The following is a 22229-nucleotide window of genomic DNA, read 5'->3' as shown; positions in this document are numbered from 1 at the left end:
GTACCTGCTTAATTCACAAGATGCCTTCTAATGTATAAAGTTTTGGAAAACATTCTATATCATTTATAAGTTTGTGCTAATTAGCTCAACTTCCTAAATACTTACTTCAGAATGTTTACTTAAATGTTTATTGATATTGAGAATAGTGTTATTTACATTGAAAACCTGTGGTTGGACACTCTTGTTCACCAATAAAAGAATTCCGTATAGCCCACACTGGTCCTGTTGCCTAAACCAGACTGTGAGCAGAACTTCCTCACCTGCAAGCCAACCTCATCCCAAGCTATGTGGCGTCTTCTGAAATGCCTCTTGCATCTCTCTACCTCTCTCTTCCCAATGGTATTTTCTGGGTTCAGATTCTTACTATTAGTCTGGAGCATTGCTAGAAACATAATAACCAGTACCTCTGTCAACATTCTTTCTCCTCAGGCAAGATTGACATTTGGATCAGATGACTGCCTGTTGTTGGGGACAGTTCTGTGCACTTTAGGGTGTTCAGCAGCATCTGTGGCCTTTGCCACTAGATGCCAGTAGTAACCCACCTCCCTCCAGCTGTGACAACCCAAAATGTCTTCAAGCATTGTCAAATGTTCTGGGGAGGGTGGGGAGGAAGGATGGGGGAAGGGAAGTTTCCCAGGTTGAGAATCACCATTCTAATCCAGTCTCTACAATTCTGATGGGAGCATCATTATCACATATACTTCTTATTGTGAGCCTTTTCCTCTTCATGAAAAAAAATTAGGCTCAAAACTTTGGTGGTTGCCCACATGTACAGAAGTGATCGCCACAAAGGGGTGCTTACAAGATGACCCATTGTGGTGCAGAGAGAAACTATAAAAATTTTCAGTTATATTCATTTCTAATCTTTTAATTTACTCTTTTTAATTTCTAACTTTTATATATAATATATTTGTGTATAATAAAGTATATGATAAAAGGTAGTTATAACCTGGTATTACAAAGTGTATAAATACTATTAGGGTAATATTTTATTGTTCATACACCTACATAATTATGTTTATGTGTGTACCTATAGCATGTACATTATATATAACATCATATATTATATTATTGTACATATACATAATACATGTGTATACATAGACACAATTCTGTCTATAACATAGAAGCCAAACTCCAAAACATGCAGCCCAAATGCTTTATGGGCAGGCCCTACAGTTCCAGGTTCAGCTCCTGCTCTTCCCCACCACACATTCAGCACCTTGTGAAAGGCATTGAGAAGCATGCTCTGTACCATCTCACTTCAGGATTTTGCTGATCTTTCTCTCCTGCTCACTCTGTTACCTCTTACCCTTCCCTCCATCCAAAGACTTTCTTAGTTAATCTCAATGTCACCTTCTCTCTGGGTCTTTTCCCATCCATGGAAGAGCCATTATTTCTTCCAAGGGATTTCCATGTTCCCTTATGCAAACACCATTCCCCAAGTTTTGCACTAATACTGCATCATTCCTGCTTCTATAGGGACTTATTTTCCTGTTACGATATTAGACGTGTGTGAGCTAGGGCCACGTCTTAGTATTGGACCCCCAATTCCTACCATAATGGTGGGAAAGTAGTTGGTGTGAAGAAAGTAATTGAAAGGAATAAGTTTTTTATTACTTATCATAATTAGTTCACATCTGTACATTCTTGCAATCAGACACTAATACAATAATGAGTATGAATAGAGTATTTTGTACTTTTCTCTACTTTTTTAAGTCCCTGGGCATACAGTAGATATAGTGTGATCCTGAAACACATTGCACTGAAATGGAAATATAAAGGGAATTGATCACCCTCCTCACATAAACCTACACACCTCAAAACATCCAGAGTCATTGAAGCAATGCCACTTACAGCACTCCTGGGCGAATGCCACTTTATCAGCATTTCCATGGATTGTGCCAAATATAGTTGCCCATCCACTAGTATCCCCTGCAAAATGGCGATGAATATGTGTCAGTTATGCTGTAAATCAAATGTCAAAGTGCAAAACAAAAGTCTAATCATTTTTTAGTGAAATCAGTTAAAATTGGTTTAAAGGATAGAATGATAACATCTAGAGTTTTTCTTTTTTGAAATTACAAATATACACACTTTGAATAATTATAAAAGCAGTGTTTATTAAAATACATTTCTTTTTCAAAATTGAGTTATCAGCTCAGCATCCTGGACTTTGCTGTATCCCTTTGATTGCTAGCTGGGCAGTGCCAACAAGTGGCAGCTTTGTGTAGTATAAAACACATTGAATTCTTTCAGATTTAGAATACTCTGTGACTAACCAGGCATATCAGCCTCTCTTGAAACAGTCTCTTTGAGAAGAAAATGCACAGGTTACATTAGACAATATACTATATACAGTCTCAATATACAAGTTTAAAATAGCCTGAAAGACCCTTCATGATCTGGTCTCTGCTTAATTCTTTACCCTCTATATTCTTGTTCACTCTGTTCAAGCCATACTGGCTTTTTTGTAACATAAACACATTGTCTTATTTCATGCAACTTCAAAACCCTTGCACTTGCTTATTCCTTTGTCTGGAACTTTGTTCCTCCAAAATATGACGTGGTTTCCCTCTTCATTCATTCTCAACTCAAATGTCATCATCTCAGAGAGGTTTTACTGGTATGTCTTTGAAGTGGCCCTCCCTCCAAGTCACTTTCTATCCCATTATTCTGTTTATATACTTCCTGGCACTATCATTCATAAATTATTTATTTATGTATCCTTCTCCTTGTTCACATGGTAAATTTGAACTTTGCAAAAGCAAGATCATTGTCTCCCTTAAACCTGCTGGGTCCCAGTGATTTTGAGAGCACTTGAGACGTAGTGGGCACTCAACATGGGCCTGTTAAATAAATTCTCTAAGCAGGCCCATTCATATTGAACCAATTACCAAGTCATAACAAGGTAGTTATAGAAAGTCATTTAAAATTAAAATATGTCTATTCAAGTAGAATTAAAAATATAATTTTAATTTTTATCAAATACTAGAGGTCCAGTGCATGAAATTTGATCACAGGGATGGGTCCCTTCAGTCCAGCTTGCACCCTCTCCAATCCAGGACCCTTCAGGGGATGTCTGACTGCCAGTTTAGGTTCAAATCCTCACAATCCGGGACTACTGGCTCCTAACTGCTCACCTGCCTGCCAGCCTGATCACCCCAAACCTCCTCTGCCTGCAGGCCTGCTCACCCCTTACTGCACCCCCACCAGCCTGGTTGCCCCCAACAACCCCCTTCCCCTGCTGACCTGGTTTCCCTTACTGCCCCCCTGCAGGCCTGATTGCCCCCAACTGCCCCTGTACCGGTTTGGTCACCCCCAACTCTCCTGCCACCAGCCTTGTTACTCCCTACTTCCCCCATGCTGATCTGGTCACCCCAACTTCCCCCTCTGTGGGCCTCATCACTCCCAACTGCCCTCCTCTCCCACTTGCCTGGACATTCCCAACTGCTCCCCCTGCCAGCCTGGTTGCTCCACACAACATGTTGTTCAGTTATTTGGTCATCCCTCACTAAACCCCCTGCCATCTCTGTCGCCCCATGCAGCCTCTGTTCTGTTGTCTATCCAGTTCTTTTGGTCATGATGGCCCCTCGCTTTTTATATATTAGGATAATGCTTTATAACACTGTATTTCTATTTTAAACAACCTCTGTATATGAAAGTTCAGATAATTATCTATTATATAAAAAGACAGAGACTGGAATGCCATAACTACCAGAACACCTGGTCACTATGATGCCCACTACGGCCAGCAAACCAGCCTGATTAGGGTGTGGGGCTGGCTGGCCAACATTTTTTGGCCCTTCCCCCCAGGCCAGCCCTGCCCCCAATTGTCACAAAGGATTTCCCTATAGACCAGGCCCCTGGTGGAGCAGTTGGGGATGACCAACCTCCTGAAGCTCCTCCCCCCAGCCAGCTTCACCCATGATCGGCCTCCCCACCCCATTCGGGGTGGGGCTGGCTGACCCACTGCCCACAGCTCCTCCCCATGGCCATCCCTGCCCCTAATAGAACCCCTTATCCCAATTGAGGGTGGGTCCCACTGGCCAATTGCCCATGGCCCCTCCCCTGAGCCAGCCAACCTCCTGCCATCTCCTCCTCCCAACAAGCCCAATTGGAGCCTGGTCAGCCAGACTCCACCCATGCACAAATTCATGCACTGGGCCTCTAGTTCTATATAATAAAAGGGTAATATGCAAAAACGGCAGAACAACCAAAAAACCAATCAAAGTATAATATGCTAATGATATGCTTAGGCTCAACCACTCACTATGACATGCACTGACCACCAAGGGTCAGATGCTCTGACCAGTAGGTTAGCTTGCTGCTGGGCTCCGGCTTATTGGGACTGAGTGAGATAGGCCAAATATGTCCTGGAGCCCTCCTATGGTTCCTCCCTGGCTGACCAACCTCCTGTAGTCCCTCCCTGACCTGATCTTGCACTGGTGGGGCTCGTCTGCCTGGCCTGGATCCTCTTGCAATCTGGGACTTCTCAGGGGATGTTGGAGAGCTGGTTTTAGCCTGACCCTGCAGTCCACTCCCCTTGGAAGGATGCCAGATGCAGGGCTCATGGCTGGTAAGTGCTGCTGTGGCTGCATAAATCTCTCCCAATCTGACTGATTGGGCATGAGCCTGCAGCAGGCACAGTTGGGCTGGATGAGCAGGAGCAGCAGGTAGGAGCTGCAGGTGGCGTTGGACTGTGGGTTTTGGCCTGATCCCTGGAGGACACCTAGAGGGACTCCACACATGCACGGATTTGTGCACCGGGCTTCTAGTCATAAATAAATTGGGGAGGATTATTTGTGTTACAAAGGGTTTCCCTATAGAATAACAAACCATATTTTCTACTTCATTATAATTATTATCTGATTCACCCACAGTTTGGAGGTTCACAAAATGGGGTACATATATGGAGCTGAGTGGGAGTCCTCACCACAGTTTTCCTCATCAGCACCATTCCCACAATCGTTCACACCATCGCAATGAAAAGAACGTGGCAAGCACTTGGTCAGATTCCCACAGGGAAAATATCCTTTTTGGCACAAAGGAGTGATTACACTATCTTCAGTCAGTGCAAAATCTGTGGGAAAGAGAGGACACAAATCTTATGAATAGAAAGAAAACATTAATATGCCCTAACTCTTTTCATGTTGTCCCATTTAATTTTCACAAAACCCTATGAGTTGAGTTTGTCTGATGTTATTCATAATGCACAATTTCTATGAACAATTGCAGTCAGACCTAACATCAGCTACACCAAGAATGAAATCAAGGTTTTTTCTTAAGTTACTTTAGGAAGTCTAAATAAGCAATACCGAAGCAATTGTCCTACTTTTGTAGAAAATCAAAGGCTTGTTCATTCCTAGAAACAGAAAGGCTAGACTGTGAGCTCACAGGATCAAATTGCTGGATTTATTTACTCATTAATCTTTTATAAGACGGATTTGAAGTGACTTGTAATAAAAAAATACATATTCAAAGGACGGTGTAAGAATAAATTAGAAATCTAGAAACACATTTGAATAAAGAGATAATGGGAAGTAACAATATCTCTTTGAGTTCACTATTTACTAGGTGGTTGGCACAGTGGTTTATCTAAGTTATTCTTGAGATAAATATATGTATGTTTGAGAGGTAAATACTGTCATTCATCTGGGAAGTCACAAAGGACAGATTTGAGTCATCCCCCTGTCTCCACAGGCCCATCTTAATCACTGCTATGAGAATATCAATTGAATAAGGAACCTACATTTCAAGAAGCATAAGTACCCAAAGAGGATGAACTGAAAATTATCTTTTGGACAGGGAACATAAGAGAAGACGAATGAACGTTGAGCAACTGCTACGTTAAATGAAGGATCCCAGAAAAGGAAACACATCATTTACAGAATTACTATTTCTGGCCATATGATGACCAAGAAATTCCAGAAACTTAGATGTAAGAGACATTCTTGTAATTTTGAAAGAGTACTTTTCCAGGAAGTAAAGAGATGTGTTCTTTGTAGATATTCTAGTAGAATGTTGGAAATCATGTATTTTTAAAAAGGAGTGCAGCATGAAACTTCACAGAAATTGATTTAGATGAGTGTAGACTCAGGCATGGCTTCAGTTCAGTATGACTAATGGGAAGGAGAGAGGGGTGTTGGCAAAGTGTCCCTAGCCACAACACTGAAGGTTGGCATTGTGGCCAGGAATTTCCTTGGATTGGTGTGACAATGTTTTTAATATGATAGAAGGACAGAGAACAAACCTTTGTGGAGCATCATCTTTGTGCTGGGTGTTTCCTAATTATTTCACTTAATAACAACTTGGTGTGATTGGTGTTAATATCTTTATGTAAGGATGAAGAAATGGAGACTGACAACATGAAAACATGTCGACTCTTAGGAAAATGCTCTTGTGAGAACTGGGCCCTCTAAGACATGCTGCTTGTAGCAAGGTGTTCTCCCACCACCGTTGTTGGCAAACTGCGGCTCACGAGCCACATGCAGCTCTTTGGCCCCTTGAGTGTGGCTCTTCCACAAAATACCATGACCTGGGCGAGTCTATTTTGAAGAAGTGGCGTTAGAAGAAGTTTAAGTTTAAAAAATTTGGCTCTCAAAAAAATTTCAATCGTTGTGCTGTTGATATTTGGATCTGTTGACTAATGAGTTTGCCGACCACTGTCCCAGCAGAATGATCACAAGTTTTCCTAAAGTATGTGAAGCCTACTGGACCTTATTGTTTAAGAAATAATGCCTTCGTTTTAGGGCAGGAATTTGATTTTCAGTAATAAAACTATGTGTGAGTTACAAGTTAATGTTAACCTTTTAGTGATTTTGTTAGATAATGAGTGGACTATTGGATCACTTGAATTTTAGTCCTCTAGGCATCAAAGGCATAGAAGAGGAGAACCTGGCCCACTTTTGGGAGTGGCCAAATGTAACAGTGTACACTTTCCCCAGAAGCTATGGGTCTTCCCAGAGTGGAGAGCATGGTTCTCAAATGCTTTCCTGAAGGCTCTGGACTTTTGTTCTTACAAAAGAAAAATCTATTTTCTCCACTATTGCTACAGTGGTGGATGAATGATTTACTATCAGCAAATAGGCCTAGGACCAGTCAAATCTGACTATTTTAGGAAAACTTGTTCTGCGTCGGGGTTGGCTTGGAAGTTGCTTCCCACGGGGACATGTATACTGAGTCATGGATTTTTTAATTTCTTAACTTCTTTCTTATAAAGATTTCTGTAGAAAGCAGATTTATGAAAACTAGTAGTCCTCCTATGTTTGGAATGTGTGTGAATGAGGGTCAATATATTTTAGTGTAGCAGCTTTGACATTTTTTAAGATAGTAATTCACAGTTAGAAATAAATTTTGTATCACATACAAATTTATACAAGGACTGTAAATAAAATTTCTTGAAATATTAATTGTTTTTACTTTGTGGGATGTACTTTGTGGGATGTACTCTATCTTATTCCCTTAAAAAGGAATTGCAAGCTTCTAAATGGATCTTATGATCCATCCACATCCACTAATAAGATGTTACCCAATATTTATGATTTCACTCATATGTGAGGTATAAAACAGAATAAACAAAACAAATGCATGGAAACAGACAAAAATATGGTGGTTATCAGAAGGGCATAGGGAGAAGATGGAAGAGGATAAACAGTTCAAATATATGGTGATGAAAGGAGGGTAGACTTTGGGAACTGAACACATCATGCAATATACAGATGATGTATTATACAATTGTATACTTGATACATATATTCATATTAACAAATTTCATTCCAATAAATTTAATAAAATTAAAATAAATGAAAATATTGATCGCAATGGAATGGTCTGAATGAGCCTTCTCTCAGCCACTTACTAGCTGTGTAAATTTGAGCAAGCTACCTAAGCTCTTTAATCTTATAGGGTTACCATGGAAATAACCTGGAGTCCTTTGAAGGCTGGACCCAACTAAATATCTACTTCACAGATGCAGACTCCCTTAAAGGGAGCCAAGCAATTGGCTATCACAGACAGGAGGAATAGAGATTATTTTCTTCTCCCTAGAAAATATTGGGTCTCATGTAGCTAGTATGGGTGAGGGAAGAGGAGGGGAAGGGCTTACTATATGCAAACAGAAATGGTTGATTGTATTTCTCTTAATTCCCCTTCTTTCATTTGAAAATGTCTTCCTGAAAGCATCTCAAGGTATGAATTTTATGTGCTAGGAAAATAAAGAAATCCAATCTATTTCCTACTCACTGCTCTTTGTATCCTAAATCCCTCTTGTTCTATTTAGTGCCTGGTACTTACTTTATGCTCAGTAATGATTTTAATGGATAAGTGAATGAGTAAATGAATGGGTTGGTTGGGAATAAACAAGAAATTGAAGAAAGCTCCTTTTAAGATGTAAACTTCCCAAAGTTGGAGCTCAGGGTCTAGGATCTCTGAGAGGAGCAGCAGCACCACTCAGAATAGCTCTGATATGACACCAAGGTGAATCCAGCTCGTTTGCTGAGTCCACCTGCCAGAAGCATTCTTACTTTGGGGAAGATTATTAGTGTCACTAAAAGCTGGCCTTTGTAGGTATCTACAATTTAATGTTTATTTGAAAGAAACTAGTAAAGTGTTCCTTAGAAGCTTTTATGTTGATTCCAACATGGGCCGGCAGGCCTGGAGTGAGAGAGAGAGTATGTGGACATGTGTGTGTGTGTGTGTGTGTGTGTGTGTGTTAGGGACAGTCTGATGATGTGTGCTCTCCTGGACAAGGAGAGGCTGCTACCTCCACAGCCTCTCCCCGGGCATGGCTCTTGCTTGAAGACTGCCATCTTGAAGAGTTTATAAGGTCCTCTTTTGGAGGAGGCTGCAGGGAGAAACATCACCTAGACACCCAGAGTTACCACAACCCATACTCACTGCAGCCTGGGCCCAAACCCACGTGCATCCTGCCCCGGGGCCAAGCACCTGCCAAGGACACAAACCAGGACTATGCGCCTGAGTAGACACTGGTGGGACCTCTTCACGATTGCCACTGACATGGCAGGGCTATCACTCCTGCTATACACTTATTCACCACCACTGCTACTGTGCTGCCACCACTGCCCTAGCCCAACTGCTTGTATCCACTGCCAGAGCTCAGGGGAAGAACTGCACTGAAGGCCAGGGAGATAGATACAGCCTTCCCCATCCTGGACCTGCTGGAACCGAGGACCTGAGGAGACTGAAGAGACTCACACTGTGGGTGAGGTGGGAGTGCCTGGGACTGATTCCTAAATCAATCCAAAAACAAATGCTCTCTTGTCTGAGAAATAAAATTAAGTATAGTTATAGGAAAAACAAAACAACAACAAAAAAAGAAGCTTTTATGTTAAGGTGAGGGGAGAGAAATTGTCCCATCAGTTGTTTTTAAACTTAGAAATCTTATGCTTTTCTGCTTTTGTTTGGTCCTCCCTGCCCTGACAGGTTGTGTGGCCTTATCAACCCAAATGTGTAGGATTCAGATTCAATTCCAAACCCATATTTCCTCCTCCTCCTCTCATTTCAAAGACTCCTGCCTTGACTGAATTTCTCTAAGCCCCTCTTTCTGTCATGTTCTTCTGAAACAGTGACCACCCCAGGATCTTACTCCCAGATTTACTGCAGAAAGGATTACCCCATCTCCCTCCTCAGATGGCTGCCTGATGTTTGAACAGTCAGATTTGGGGAAATGATGTCTAATTTTGTGGTACAGAGTATAGACCTAATATATGTTGATTTAAATTATCAATAGGAAGGAAATCGAATTTCAAATTGTCAATATCACCCTCACAAGGGATGGATTTCAGCTCCATGTTCCCCTTGATTGGGTGTTGTTACCTAGGTCACAAACTAAATGCCATGGTCCTTTTGATGGGTTCTAAGTATATATAAAGGCACAATAAAATCTTCTCTTCCAAAAAGATTTCTTGTATGATGAGTAAACTGATTAACTTCATCTTTAGAGATGTGTTCTTTTAGATTAAAATCTTAAATAACTCTCTTGCTCTGCATGAGTTTGAGAGACTGTCTTCTTCCTAAAATCTTCCTGGGCACAGTGAGCTCAGAGAATGAATGCTCTGATGGATGAAAGAAGGATAACTTAGAAAGGGTGAAGCCTAATGGAACTCTGGCACAGGAAATGTAGAGAGGAGAGAAGGTGGTACTTTTTTCCCTTTGTTTCCCTCTCTCTCCTAATTCCTCTCTGATTCATTAACTGATCTGTCTCAAGAGACTTTCCCTGGCTATTCTTCTTCTTGATTGTAGTTCTTGCAAATTCTAGTCCCATTGACTTCCAAATTAACCTGCCTGCATGTGAACTGGGAAGGATGTACCACAAGTGTAGGCACCACTCATTGAGACTACTGGTGAAGAGCTGTGCAGGAGCCACACAGTCCCAGGCTGAGGCCCTGCACCCTTCTTTTGTGATGCATAAAGGATGAAGGTCACCTTTCCTGCTTGCAGAGAAGCCTTCCATTTGTATTCTATAGAATTCCATTTAATCTCATCTTCCCAGAATCTCTCTCTATTAATCATTTCCTTTATCTCCTATAGCTTCAAAATCCTTGTCCTTCCACTGATTTTTTTTAATTAACAGTAATCTTATTCAATCAGCTTCCATCTTCAAAACAAACAAACAAACAAACAAACAAACCAAGCAGCATATCAATCTAAATCCTGTATCCACACAAAAGCTAAAACATACTTCCCTTCAAAATTAAATTTATCGGAAAAAAAAATCATACAATTAAATGTCTCAGTTCCTCATCACCCTTTCTTTTTTTAAATTCACAACATTCATCCTTGGCCTTGCTGAGCCACTAAAATTCTTTAACTAGAGTCACTAATATTCTCTTTGTTACTAGATGCATAGGCATTTTAAAGTCTCTGTTTTACTTAGTTCTTTGCAGCATTTGAATTAACCAGTCGCCAGGTTGAAACCAATTTGTTCCTTGGCTTTGTGAAATCTCACTGCTCTGGTTTACTTCCTCCTTCTCCATATTTTCTAAAGGTCCCTCTTCTGCTTAACTCTTTAGTGCACTGGTTTATTTTTCTCTGTCATTACCCTGAATGTAATCCATATACACTAGGTCAGAAGTTTCTTAGATCAATCAAATCAAGTAAAGAATTTAGAGGGACCTGCAAAAAGTCACTAATATTTTAGACTATCAAATAAGAACATTATAAATTTTAAATTGCCATGTATTATAATAATGCTTCATTAGAAAAAAAGAGTCTTTACTTGTTAAAAATTAGAGAGAGCATATCCACAGAAGAAAACACAATCCTTTGAAAGAATACAGTTATCTCTATGAAAAATTCACTTATTTATGTTCATGGGCTGGTGAAATTTTTCTTCTTGACAGCCTATGACCTAGAATACAGTGTTTGGAACTGTGCAAGAAAATTGGACCTGGCAATGTCACCAGAATTCCTTAGGGAGGTTGGTCCTCCGTTCTGTAACTCACAAATATTTTTTCCCACTTTGTCACTTGTCTTTAACTTTGTTTATGACAGGGACTCCAGAGAGGAAACCATCAGACCCTTACTTTAAAATAACCATGCAAACTAAAAATAGCAGGTAATTTACTTGATTTAATTAACAATATTTATAAAACCATATATATATATATATATATATATATATATATATATATATCTCCAGCAACTGAAATGACCGAATAACCAGAATGGTTGGTGGCTATGATATGCACTCTGGCAGCCAACTAGCCTGATTCAGCCCTGATCAGACCCTTTCTTCCAGCTGGCCCAGCCCCTGATCAGCCCCCAACACCCCAATCAGGGGCTGGCCAACCACTCATGGCCCCTCTGCCCCACCAGCCTGACCTAATGGCCCCAATTGGGGTAGGCCAGCCAGACCCCACCATAGTAGCATAGGCCTCTAGTAGCATATAATGCACTTGATGTGAATTTTTTAAGGCTTTCCCTTTGAGATAAGGAACAGAACAGCAATGCCACTATTATCGCACGTGTTCAACATTCTTCTTGGAGAACTTTGCAAACATAGTAAGGCAAGACAAGTCAATCAATTGTATAAATATTGGAAGAGAAGAAATCAAACTATAAATGTTCATGAATTATATGATTGTGACATAAAAATCCAAAATAATAAGCTTTGACCAGGGCTGGGGATTGAGCCTGTAACTAAGGTACACACCCCTTCAGTCCACAGGTCAACACTCTATGCACTGAGCCAAACCAGCTAGGGCTTATGTTGACATTTTTGCTTAAAGCTGTCTACCATTGGAGAAAGCTTCTTCTAAAATCCACATGGACTCCATGTAGGTTGGGGTAAGGTGACCCACGTTGGCTTATCATACTGTTTTCTCTATCTCTACAAGTAATTTTCTCTTGTATTACTCTTTGCAAAACTCTTGCAATTCACACAAACAATGCATAAATACCATAGCATCCACATAATTCTGTGCTCTTATAGAGGGCAGCTTATATCTCTTAGTAGATAACTTTTAGCTTTATTTATTGCAGTAAGAGTGTCATTTTTAAGTGGGAAACAGAAAACAGCTTCTGGACAAGATGACAGTCTAGGTAAATGTGGTACTTGCATCTTCCCACAACTAAATCACATTCCACTAAACTACAGAACCATCATTCAGAACTACCTGATATCTAGCTGAACAACAACAAAAAATCCTAAAACTAAGGAAGAAGCCCATTGAGACTGGTAGGATAGGTGGAGACACAGCCCAGATGGTCCAAAAACGCATATGTGGTAGATAAAAATCAGGAGGGATATCTCAGTTGTGGAGTTCCCCTGATGAGCAAGGGGTATCAGCCCCACACATCAAAACTCCAGAAAGAAAAAATAATGATGGAAAACTTCCCTAACTTGGGGAAGGAAATAAACATGAAATCCATGAAGTATAAAGTTCTAAACAAGATGAATCCAAAGAGGCACACACCAAAACACATCATAATTAAAATCTAAAAACTAAAGACAAAGAGAGAATCTTTTTTTAAAAACTTATTTTTTAAAAAATATATATTTTATTGATTTTTTTACAAAGAGGAAGAGAGCGACAGAGAGTTAGAAATATCAATGAGAGAGAATCATTGATCAGCTAACTCTTGCACACCTCCCGCTGGGTATGTGTCCACAACCAAGGTACATGCCCTGACTGGAATTGAACCTGGGACCTTTTCAGTCTGCAGGCTGATGCTCTATCCACTGAGCCAAACCCATTTTGGCAAGAGATAATCTTAAAAGCAGCAAGAAAAAAGCAGTTAGTTACCTACAAGTGAGCAGAGTTCAAAACACTGGTTATAAGGATGCTTAATAAATTTAGGGGAAGAGTAGATGACCTGTCAGCTGATTTCTCAACAGATACATTTCAGGCCAGAAGAGATGGCAAGAAACATTCAAAGTGATGAAAATCAAGGACCTAACATCAAGATTGTTCTACCCAGAAAAGCTATCATTTAGAATTAGACAGATAAAGGGCTTCCCAGATAGCAAAAATCTAAAGAAGTTCACCACTAAACTGATATTACATAAAATTTAAATCGCCTTTTTTAAGAAGCAGAAGAAGAAGAAGAAGAAGAAGAAGAAGAAGAAGAAGAAGAAGAAAAATAATATGAATAATAAAATGGCAATAGATACATACCTATCAATAATTTTAATAAAAATAAATAAATAAATGAACAAGCAGAACAGAAACACACTCATAGATACAGAGAAAATTTTAATGGTTACCAGATGGGAGGGGAGGATGAGTAGTTGGGTGGAAAAGATGAAGTGATTAAGAAGTACAAATTGGTAGTTAACAGAATAATCATGGGAATAAAGTACAGCATAGGGGATATAATCAACAATATTCTCATAACTAATTATTGTGTCAGATGGGTACAAGATTAATTGAATAATCACTTAATAAATTACATGTCTAATCATTTGGTTGTACACCTGAAACCAATATAATACTATATGTCAATTGTATTTAAAAAATTAAAATGATACTCTGATGGTGTGGTTCAATGGTAGAGCACCCATCTATGAACCAGGAGGTCACAGTTCAGTTCCTGGTCAGGCCACATGTGCAGGTTTTGGACTTGATCCCCAGTAGGGGGTGTGCAGGAGGCAGCCAATCTATCATTAATGTCTCATCATTAATATTTCTATCTCTCTCTCCCTTTCCATTCTTCTCTGAAATCAGTAAAAATATATTTAAAAAATGAAAAAAATATTTTTTATAAAGAAAATCATAAAGAAATTGCTTTGGAATAAGGGAACAGAGTTTCTTAGTAACATTCAGCCTGTATTATTATTCTTTTCCTGTCTATGAGCAAGTTTACATAAAGACTAACTTATCTCACCTTCTGACAGAATTTGAGGGGTTTGAAAGAACAATTTTGCAGTGGACTTCAAAGGCAGAATGAAAGAGGATCAATATTTTATTAACTTCTTGTATTTTGTGAATTTACATACAAGGAAGTCAAGAGTAGAAATATTTATAATAATAGGCATATTATGTTTGCCTATGTAGTTAGGAGAGAAAATCTCAGGTGAATAAGAAAGAGACAGAAAAAGTGTGGGGAGAGAGAGAGAATCCTGAATTATCACTCTTATCTTGCTATAGGTAAATGACTAGTCCAGTGTCGACTGGCTGGACCATATTTGGACAAAATAGTGGACAATGAAAACCAGGTGATAAATGAGAAAGAATATCTTGCTCCAAATCCAAGAGACTCTTATTCAGCCATGTGTCATAGGTTTACTAAATTTTTCTTATTTCTTTTTTTAATTTTATTATATTTTATTTATTTTTAACAGAGAGGAAGGGAGAGAGATAGAGAGCTAGAAACGTCGATGAGAGAGAAACATCAGACAGCTGCCTCTTGCACACCCCCTACCGGGGATGTGCCCGCAACCAATGTACATGCCCTTGACCGGAATCGAACCTGGGACCTTTCAGTCTGCAGACCGACGCTCTACCACTGAGCCAAACCGGCTTCGGCAATTTTTCTTATTTCTTAAGGAGGAAGTAGTAATTAATATCAAGTCTACTTTATAGTTAAGCTATAATTATATTCTCTATCAAGTGGCTGTATACTGATTACTAGACAATGTAGCTTCAGCAATTTCCTTGCTAAATTAATATGTCTCTAAATTTAAAAAAAAAAGAAAGAAAGTTTTCAGGTAGAATTAATGTGTTAAATGATCCAGGTGAACTTAATTAACAATCCAGGTACACATAAAGAGTTCAACAAGGAACTAGCATTTCTTATAGTAAAGAAGCCTACCTATACTCTACCAATACCAGTATCTGTAGTGGTGTGATCATGGGACAGGTTCATCAGGTCACCTGGGGTGCAGAATCCCACTGCTCACCTTGGGGGTTGAAGTCCTAGAATTTGTTTTTTTAACATCACCACAGTGGTTTTCAGAAACTCAAGAATTGCACAAATATGCTGGCTGAGGTTGAGAGGTTATTTGTTACACCGAAGGCCAAAGGCTGGTAAGGATCAGGGCTGTGGCTTGAACATATGTCTGCTAGCCCCTAAATGGAACCTTCTTGCCACTCCACTGCCTCTCCTATTCTAACTCCTTATACTTGCACAGCTCTTCACCCCACAGTTCCAGATCTCTGATGTGTGTGGTCTCTCACGTTCAATCTCAGATCAAGTGAAAGCTGAAGAATAAAATCTACCTTCTTTTCTGAGCTTTTGGGTCAAGATGATCTATTGTGAACAAATCCTAAATATGTTCCCCACAACATATCTGCTCCATAGATACAGGAAAGATTAACATGTGTTTCCATTAAAACATCCAGCTCACAGATGGGAGAACTTTCCACAGAACACCAATACAGGAAAAGCCACTGTTGTGAGAGGAGCTAACCCATTTGTTGGCAGAAAGCTGTCAATGGATAAGCATAGAGAGCTATTGGAGCTATTTGAGAAAGGGCCTGCATGCAGCCCCACTGCAGAGGCTGGGACAGAAAGGAAGCTATGTGCAGGGAATTACCCCTGACAGTGAGTGGGGATGAAGGAGCTCTGCCTGACACCAAGACTGAGATTTGCCCATGGCCAGCAGGACTGTAGATTGGGCATGAGCTTTGGAACTGAATCACCACAGTGTAAAATCCCTGAGATGCTATTATAAACTAAAGGCTCAGATCTGAATACTCCAATAGACTTCGTTGAGGCAATTAAGAGATCATTCACATAGAGACGTGTGGGAGAAAAATCCCTCCAACTTCATGAACGTTTCCAGCGCTCTACTGAAGAGCTAATTGATCCTTGGGGAACCAGGAGATGACAGTGCTTTCAAAAGCAGTTAAAAATCTGGATGGTTAAATTCTCAAAGAAATAATAGAAGGAAGAACATCATTAAGTAAGAATGGAAGCTTATAAAACCAGATCAACTTTAAATTCTGTTGAAATTATGGGAATGAAAAAAAAATTAATCTTTATAGATTAAATTAAATAAACTGGAATTAGAGAAAGGATGAATTAGTTAAATATATCTTTTCCTTATCAAACATGTATTCTATTTACACAGAACTTTTCTGGGCAAAGTAAATAGCCATTCAGAACTGGTGAGAAATGTTTACTGCAGGTTTAATATTTTTCTGTACATTCTGAATAACTGGAATTATAGGGCTGAGAAATGGGTGAATGTGAGTAAAGCACGGAAGAGAGAGTTATATTTTATTTTCAGATAATTGTACCTCTGACTCCACTATTATTTCTCCTGTAAAAGCAGATTCATTTTGTCTGATGAATGTTAGCTTCATGTTTAACAAATAAGGAAACCAAGCTGTTTTGGATTCTCAAATGTACGTATATATATATGTAAGCCTAAAAACTCATTGCTTTTATCTATACAATAAAGGGGTAATATGCTAATTAGACAAGATAGACTGGACGTCTTCTGGACCTCCTCCTGGATGTCCTTTCAGACAAAGCAGCAGAGTTGCGAGGGCCAAGGAAAGGCCAGCACCTGCGGCGGCTGTGAGGGCCAGCAGTGGCAGCAGTGCTGGGATGATGGGGGAGGGTGCCTTCTCCTGATGGGCTGAGTTGCCTCCCCTGAAGGGAGGCCAGATTGAGGCCTGAGGGAAGTGGGCCTAAGCAGTCAGTAGGACATCCCCTGAAGATTCCCAGACTGTGAGAGGAGGCAGGCCGGATTGAGGGAGCCCCCCTCCAGTGCACAAAATTTTGTGCCCTGGGCCTCTAGTTATTATATAACTGTGTACACAAAAACTAGTCTTAGTTGAATTTTATTCAGGATGCAATTTTTTAGAATAAAAATATATTTCAATATCAGCTTATTTGAAAGCTGATATTGAAAAGTATCCCAATTTTATCTCTAAAATTCAGGTGACAACCAATTTTGTCACTTCAAGGGAGAATCCTTAAACTCTTCTATTACATATGATCATATTTACTCACAATAAGATGAACAAAAGAATAAACATCGGTCATAAGATGTGGTTAGTTACTGCTTACTGGAGGACTTATCTTCATGGCTTTAACTTCTGAGTGTTTAGGGTGTCTCACAGCCAGCTCGATGCAGCCCTCAGAAAGGATAGTTCATTTTCATTAGTGCTGCTGCTTCAGTCTCTCAGTGTGACTGGTTGGTGATATAACTTATTTTCACAGCTATCAGCAGCATGAATGCAATTGTGTGAAATTAAAATTTAGTTGGAAAACCTTTTCTCAAGTTCCGGAGTGGAGGTTTGAACTAGTCCATTAGGGGGCAGTCAAATACTGCTCACTTAAAAATGCTGCTCAGGACTTCTTTGATGACTACATTTTTTCAAGGTTAGCAAATTATTTGAATAAGTAACAATTGGTAGTTACCAAGTAGCATTCTCCATACTTTGTGCTTTAATTCCCCATATAAGCCCACGTTTTTGATTTGTAATATTGTCCATAATTAGTTCACACCAAAAAGTTATTTTGGGTGGCAGCTTGAGACTAGTTAGCAAGCATACCCAATGCATAAATTGACAATAAAGTATATTTTAGAAAACGATATTTTATCTTTACTTATTGAATAGTGTCTATAGCTTAAGAGAGTTGATATTGTTCATTCTTTAATCACTCAAGGGTGATCATGGCCAGAAGGATGGGGGTGGTGGGAAATCAAATAACTTCTACCTTTTCCTTTTGTTTAGATCTAACCTAAATATCTATCAGAAATATTTATTTAAATTTAAAATACTTTTATTTGTTTACTATAAGTAGTTTTACTGCTTTGTGTCCATACTTTTATTGTGAGAAAGTAAAAAGTTTTGCTAATTATATATCAAATTACTACTGTATTTATATAAAGAGGAGTGAGATATCAAAGCATTGATTAACATGCCTTGAAAATAAGTAATTTTAAATATAAAGGTTTAAATTAGCAATAAAAAGTAACGTAAAATAGAAAGTAAAATTTTCCAGGGGATTACAATTAATCAATACTTAACAGTTTGGTACTATGAATCTCAAATATGACATTTACTTAGATATTAAAAATATAATCTGTTTAAAATTTATTTTCCTTTTTTTAGTGTAAAGAACACAGTGTGATAGATCTTAAGACATTATTTTAGTAATAGATGTTTTCATCTCATAAAGACTTTTTCTTTTTCCTAAGCAAAATCAGTTAGTTACTTTACCAGAGGTAAAGGCAGCATTATAATAAACCTGGTTAACTATAGTTGCATTCCTGTACTTTAAAGAATTTTTTAAGGGCACAGATAACCTCTACAAAGTGTATTGAATTCAAGAAGCTACTTTTTAACTGTTTACTTATTTTTTAATTATAAAAAATTGAATATTATAAATGTGCATAGGACATGAACTTCTGAAGGAAGACCTTAATTCAAAGAAATAGACAGTTTTCTACATCTGTATTTTATACAAAATTAGTTTATAATTTTTTCTCCTTAGATAGCACAAGTTTTCCTGGAAGAGAGATGAAACACAAAACAAAAATTGTGCTAAGTGTATTAAAATAATGCTTTAAAATAATTTGAAACAAAGTTTTAGTATTTCAAATTCAAGCTAAAACTTAAATATTTTATTAGTTGGAAGTTCTTAAATAATTTCTCATAAATACTGTATTTTATTTCAAGATTTATAATATTCTATTAAATTCATTTATTAAAATTGAATATTTTTAAAACCTAAAACAAATTTCTCAGAAAATAAAAATAATTTCAAATTCTAACTTGTATTCTTTTTATAAAAAGTCTCAATGAAATTTTAAACTTAAATAGATTTTGGAATAGTAATAATAAATCCAGTATGCATTGAGTATGATGAATAGATTATGTATTTACTCATAGCAAAATAAGTTTATATATCTTTATTAAACCAGGTAAAGATTAAATGTTATTTTTTTCTCAGTTTTACTATAAAAATACCACTGAAAATTAGCAGTTAGGCTGAAATAAAAATGTTAAAAACAGAAAATTATCTAAATCTGTACACTTTTGTATGTTTTTAATAATTTTATTTTAGATAGGTTTGCTCTTTGGGAAAGATAATGATTTTTTTATTTGTCTGTGACTTTGCAATTCTCAATGTAAGTACGTTTACAACAAAACATAGCAACTAACAATTACATAAATGTTATAAACACATTACAACAGGTTGAGAGTTTATAAGACAATTTTAATTTGTTATTCATTTGTTTTCACATATTAAAATTTTTCTCCATTATAATTGATATATTTAACATTGCTTTAAAATATATTATATCTGTAATTTTAATAATATAAAAGTCAAGTTTCCTGAAAATTTTCTTGCACCTATAAATTGCTAGGATGAGACTTTAAGCAGATAGAGATAGTGACAATGAAAATGACAATGCAGACTGGAGGGTTGTTATCAAACACTGCAATGAATCTATTACAAATATGATAAAACTGGATAGAAATGTTATATTTTTTGGAATTGCACTCATGTAAGCGAGAAAACATCAGCCTTACCTTTGACATATATCAAAACGATGAAGTAAAGTAGAAGGAACATTGCAATCAATCTGCAGTTGAAGAAATGCTTTATACCAGAATAATAGGAATAGGTTCACAGCAATTGAGTTATTAGACGTGTCCTCCTTATACCTCAGGAGGAGTAACTTCGGTGCCTCCCAATGAACTGAGCATGCTCACTTTACTGGCACAAGGGAAGACTGTGTTTTGTCACAGTGCAGCCTATCTTTATTTTTTTCATTTTAATTTAAATATTCAGTTGTATTCTTGGTCATTATTTCAAAATAGTATGTACAGAGGGACATAGATAAGAGTTTGCTATTCTTAGATAAGAAACATTTTAGTTTTTAAAAATCACTTTAATTTTTCCTCCTTCAAGCATGTAGTTCAGTTTGCTCTTATTTGAATCCAAACATAAACAGAGGTTCTGAAAATATGAAGGGATATAGATTTACAATGAATAGGTGATACCCTCTGTAAGAATATTTTCATGCAATAAACAACTGACACAAAGCTACTCCTGGCAAATACACTTCTATTCAAATTCACTGAAATGTTTTAAAATGACACAGAAAGATAGTAAAAATTAAAATACATGGACTTGTGTTTAATAGTTTTTTTACTGTAAGACATTTCCACAGTATTATAAACTTCCTGAACTTTCTCTATAATCATATTCTTTTTTTAAAGTGGGAAACTTCATTCTGGGCTTTCAATTCTGTGTTGCACAGCTATTAGAAAACTTTCATCTTAATTTTAGTCCTGAAAGCAGCTTCTGAAACAGCATAGTGCAAGTTAAAGCACAGAAAGGAACTTGTGGTTGTAGGATTCAGTCAGTCCTAGTTATCATAAAAACTTCTATAAAAGGACACTGTAGAATTTCATTTACCGAGCACATATTTTACCAATTGTAAAATGTCTATTTAAACACATAAAACAGGATGTAGTTCTAATCTGAACAGAGAATTTTGTAAGTGAATGTTACAGACTCTCTTATATGTTTTTATTAGCCGTGTTGTAACAACATGGTTGGAAAACTCTCCTGTGATAACGGGCTATTATCATCATAAATCATAAGAGACAGGGTTTTCATTTTGCTTTTTTTCAATTCAAATTTCGATGGAATAAGGACTCAAAAGGAATTTTAAATAGAAAATATTTTATTTATCACATAATATAGTTAACTCTTTTCTCTTTTAAGAAGTGAGTTAATTCTCCAAGACTCTTTCCAGATACATTTAAATGTGTTCTCATCTTATCTTTCAAACCCAAAGAGAGAGCAACAAAGAGAATAAAGATGAGAAGAAATATTTCAAGATATTTTTTACATCTCAAACACCTTTTTTTTTTTTTTTCCCCTTAACTAACCTTCAAATCTTTTAGATAAAAACTGCCTCACTTCGCTTTAAAAAAATTAGAGTGGTGAGTTTTTCTGACATTTTGTGTTCTGCTGCCAGTATGATAGATGCTAGTTTCCGGTCCTGAAAACTTTGAGCATGATTTTTTTAAGTGTCATTAAATACCACGAACTGCCTGCCACAACTTTATTAGAAGTTCAAATATATGTTCTTTGAAAACATAATCTTTGAGAAGAATAAATGTCAAGATTTCAAAGAAATTAGTTTAGATATTTTTGTGTGAATATTAAGTGTTAGAAATAGATTTAAATTACTAAAAGTTTGAATCATCATCTCTTTGTGTCAGGCTTTTCAAAATTATTTTGAAAAATTAACACAAAAATTCAGAATTTAATAATTATAAATAATAATTAAGAACATCCTTGTCTCATTACTGGCTTCTAAAGGCAGAAAGTTCAAGGATTGAAACATGTTTTATTTAATATATTTTACCTTTGATTATTCTAGTGTGAATCTACAGCTTTTTAAATTAAGTTGAAATGATAGAAAGGTATACATGGATATAATGTATGTGTTTAAATAATGATGAATGCATTTATTTTTTTCTTAGAGACATTGAGGGAAAGTAAGCTCTAAAGAGTACCTCATACAGAGCTGGGCAGGATACTTGTACAAACTGATTCATCTCTGCATATTAATGTCAGGTTCATGCAATTGTATTTTATTTATCCCTGACTGTACTAACTCATTTCTTTCTTCTAGTCTTCTGTGGGTAGTACTCAGGCTTTTGAAAATCTTACCTACTAATAAACAAATATGTAAATTGATCATACCTTCGCTACACCCACAGCCAATCAGAGTGAGTATGCAAATTAGAAGGCCAAGGATGGCTGCTGCCCAGCTATTC

At 37.4% G+C, this 22229-nt stretch overlaps 1 protein-coding gene across 2 annotated transcripts in view; it reads right to left on the bottom strand.

The window, feature by feature from the left end:
* RXFP2 (relaxin family peptide receptor 2) overlaps nucleotides 1–20108 on the bottom strand; it is a 63156-nt gene extending 43048 nt beyond the window's left edge. The window contains exons 1-3 of one of the 2 annotated variants that reach the window (XM_036457001.1): nucleotides 19962–20108; nucleotides 4937–5083; nucleotides 1858–1935 (exon numbers count right to left, since the gene is read on the bottom strand). In XM_036457001.1, the coding sequence (XP_036312894.1) occupies nucleotides 1858–1935; nucleotides 4937–5083; nucleotides 19962–20004 (268 nt within the window). In that variant the 5' untranslated portion in view covers nucleotides 20005–20108. The remainder of the gene's footprint in view (nucleotides 1–1857; nucleotides 1936–4936; nucleotides 5084–19961) is intronic. The other variant, XM_036457002.2, reaches the window with a different exon arrangement.
* Between the last annotated feature and the right edge of the window lie 2121 nt (nucleotides 20109–22229).

Source organism: Pipistrellus kuhlii, unplaced genomic scaffold (genome assembly GCF_014108245.1).
Source record: "Pipistrellus kuhlii isolate mPipKuh1 unplaced genomic scaffold, mPipKuh1.p scaffold_m20_p_3, whole genome shotgun sequence".
NCBI lineage: Eukaryota > Metazoa > Chordata > Mammalia > Chiroptera > Vespertilionidae > Pipistrellus > Pipistrellus kuhlii.
Note: the sequence above shows the minus strand (reverse complement) of the source record. Positions and strands in the feature narration are given on the sequence as shown.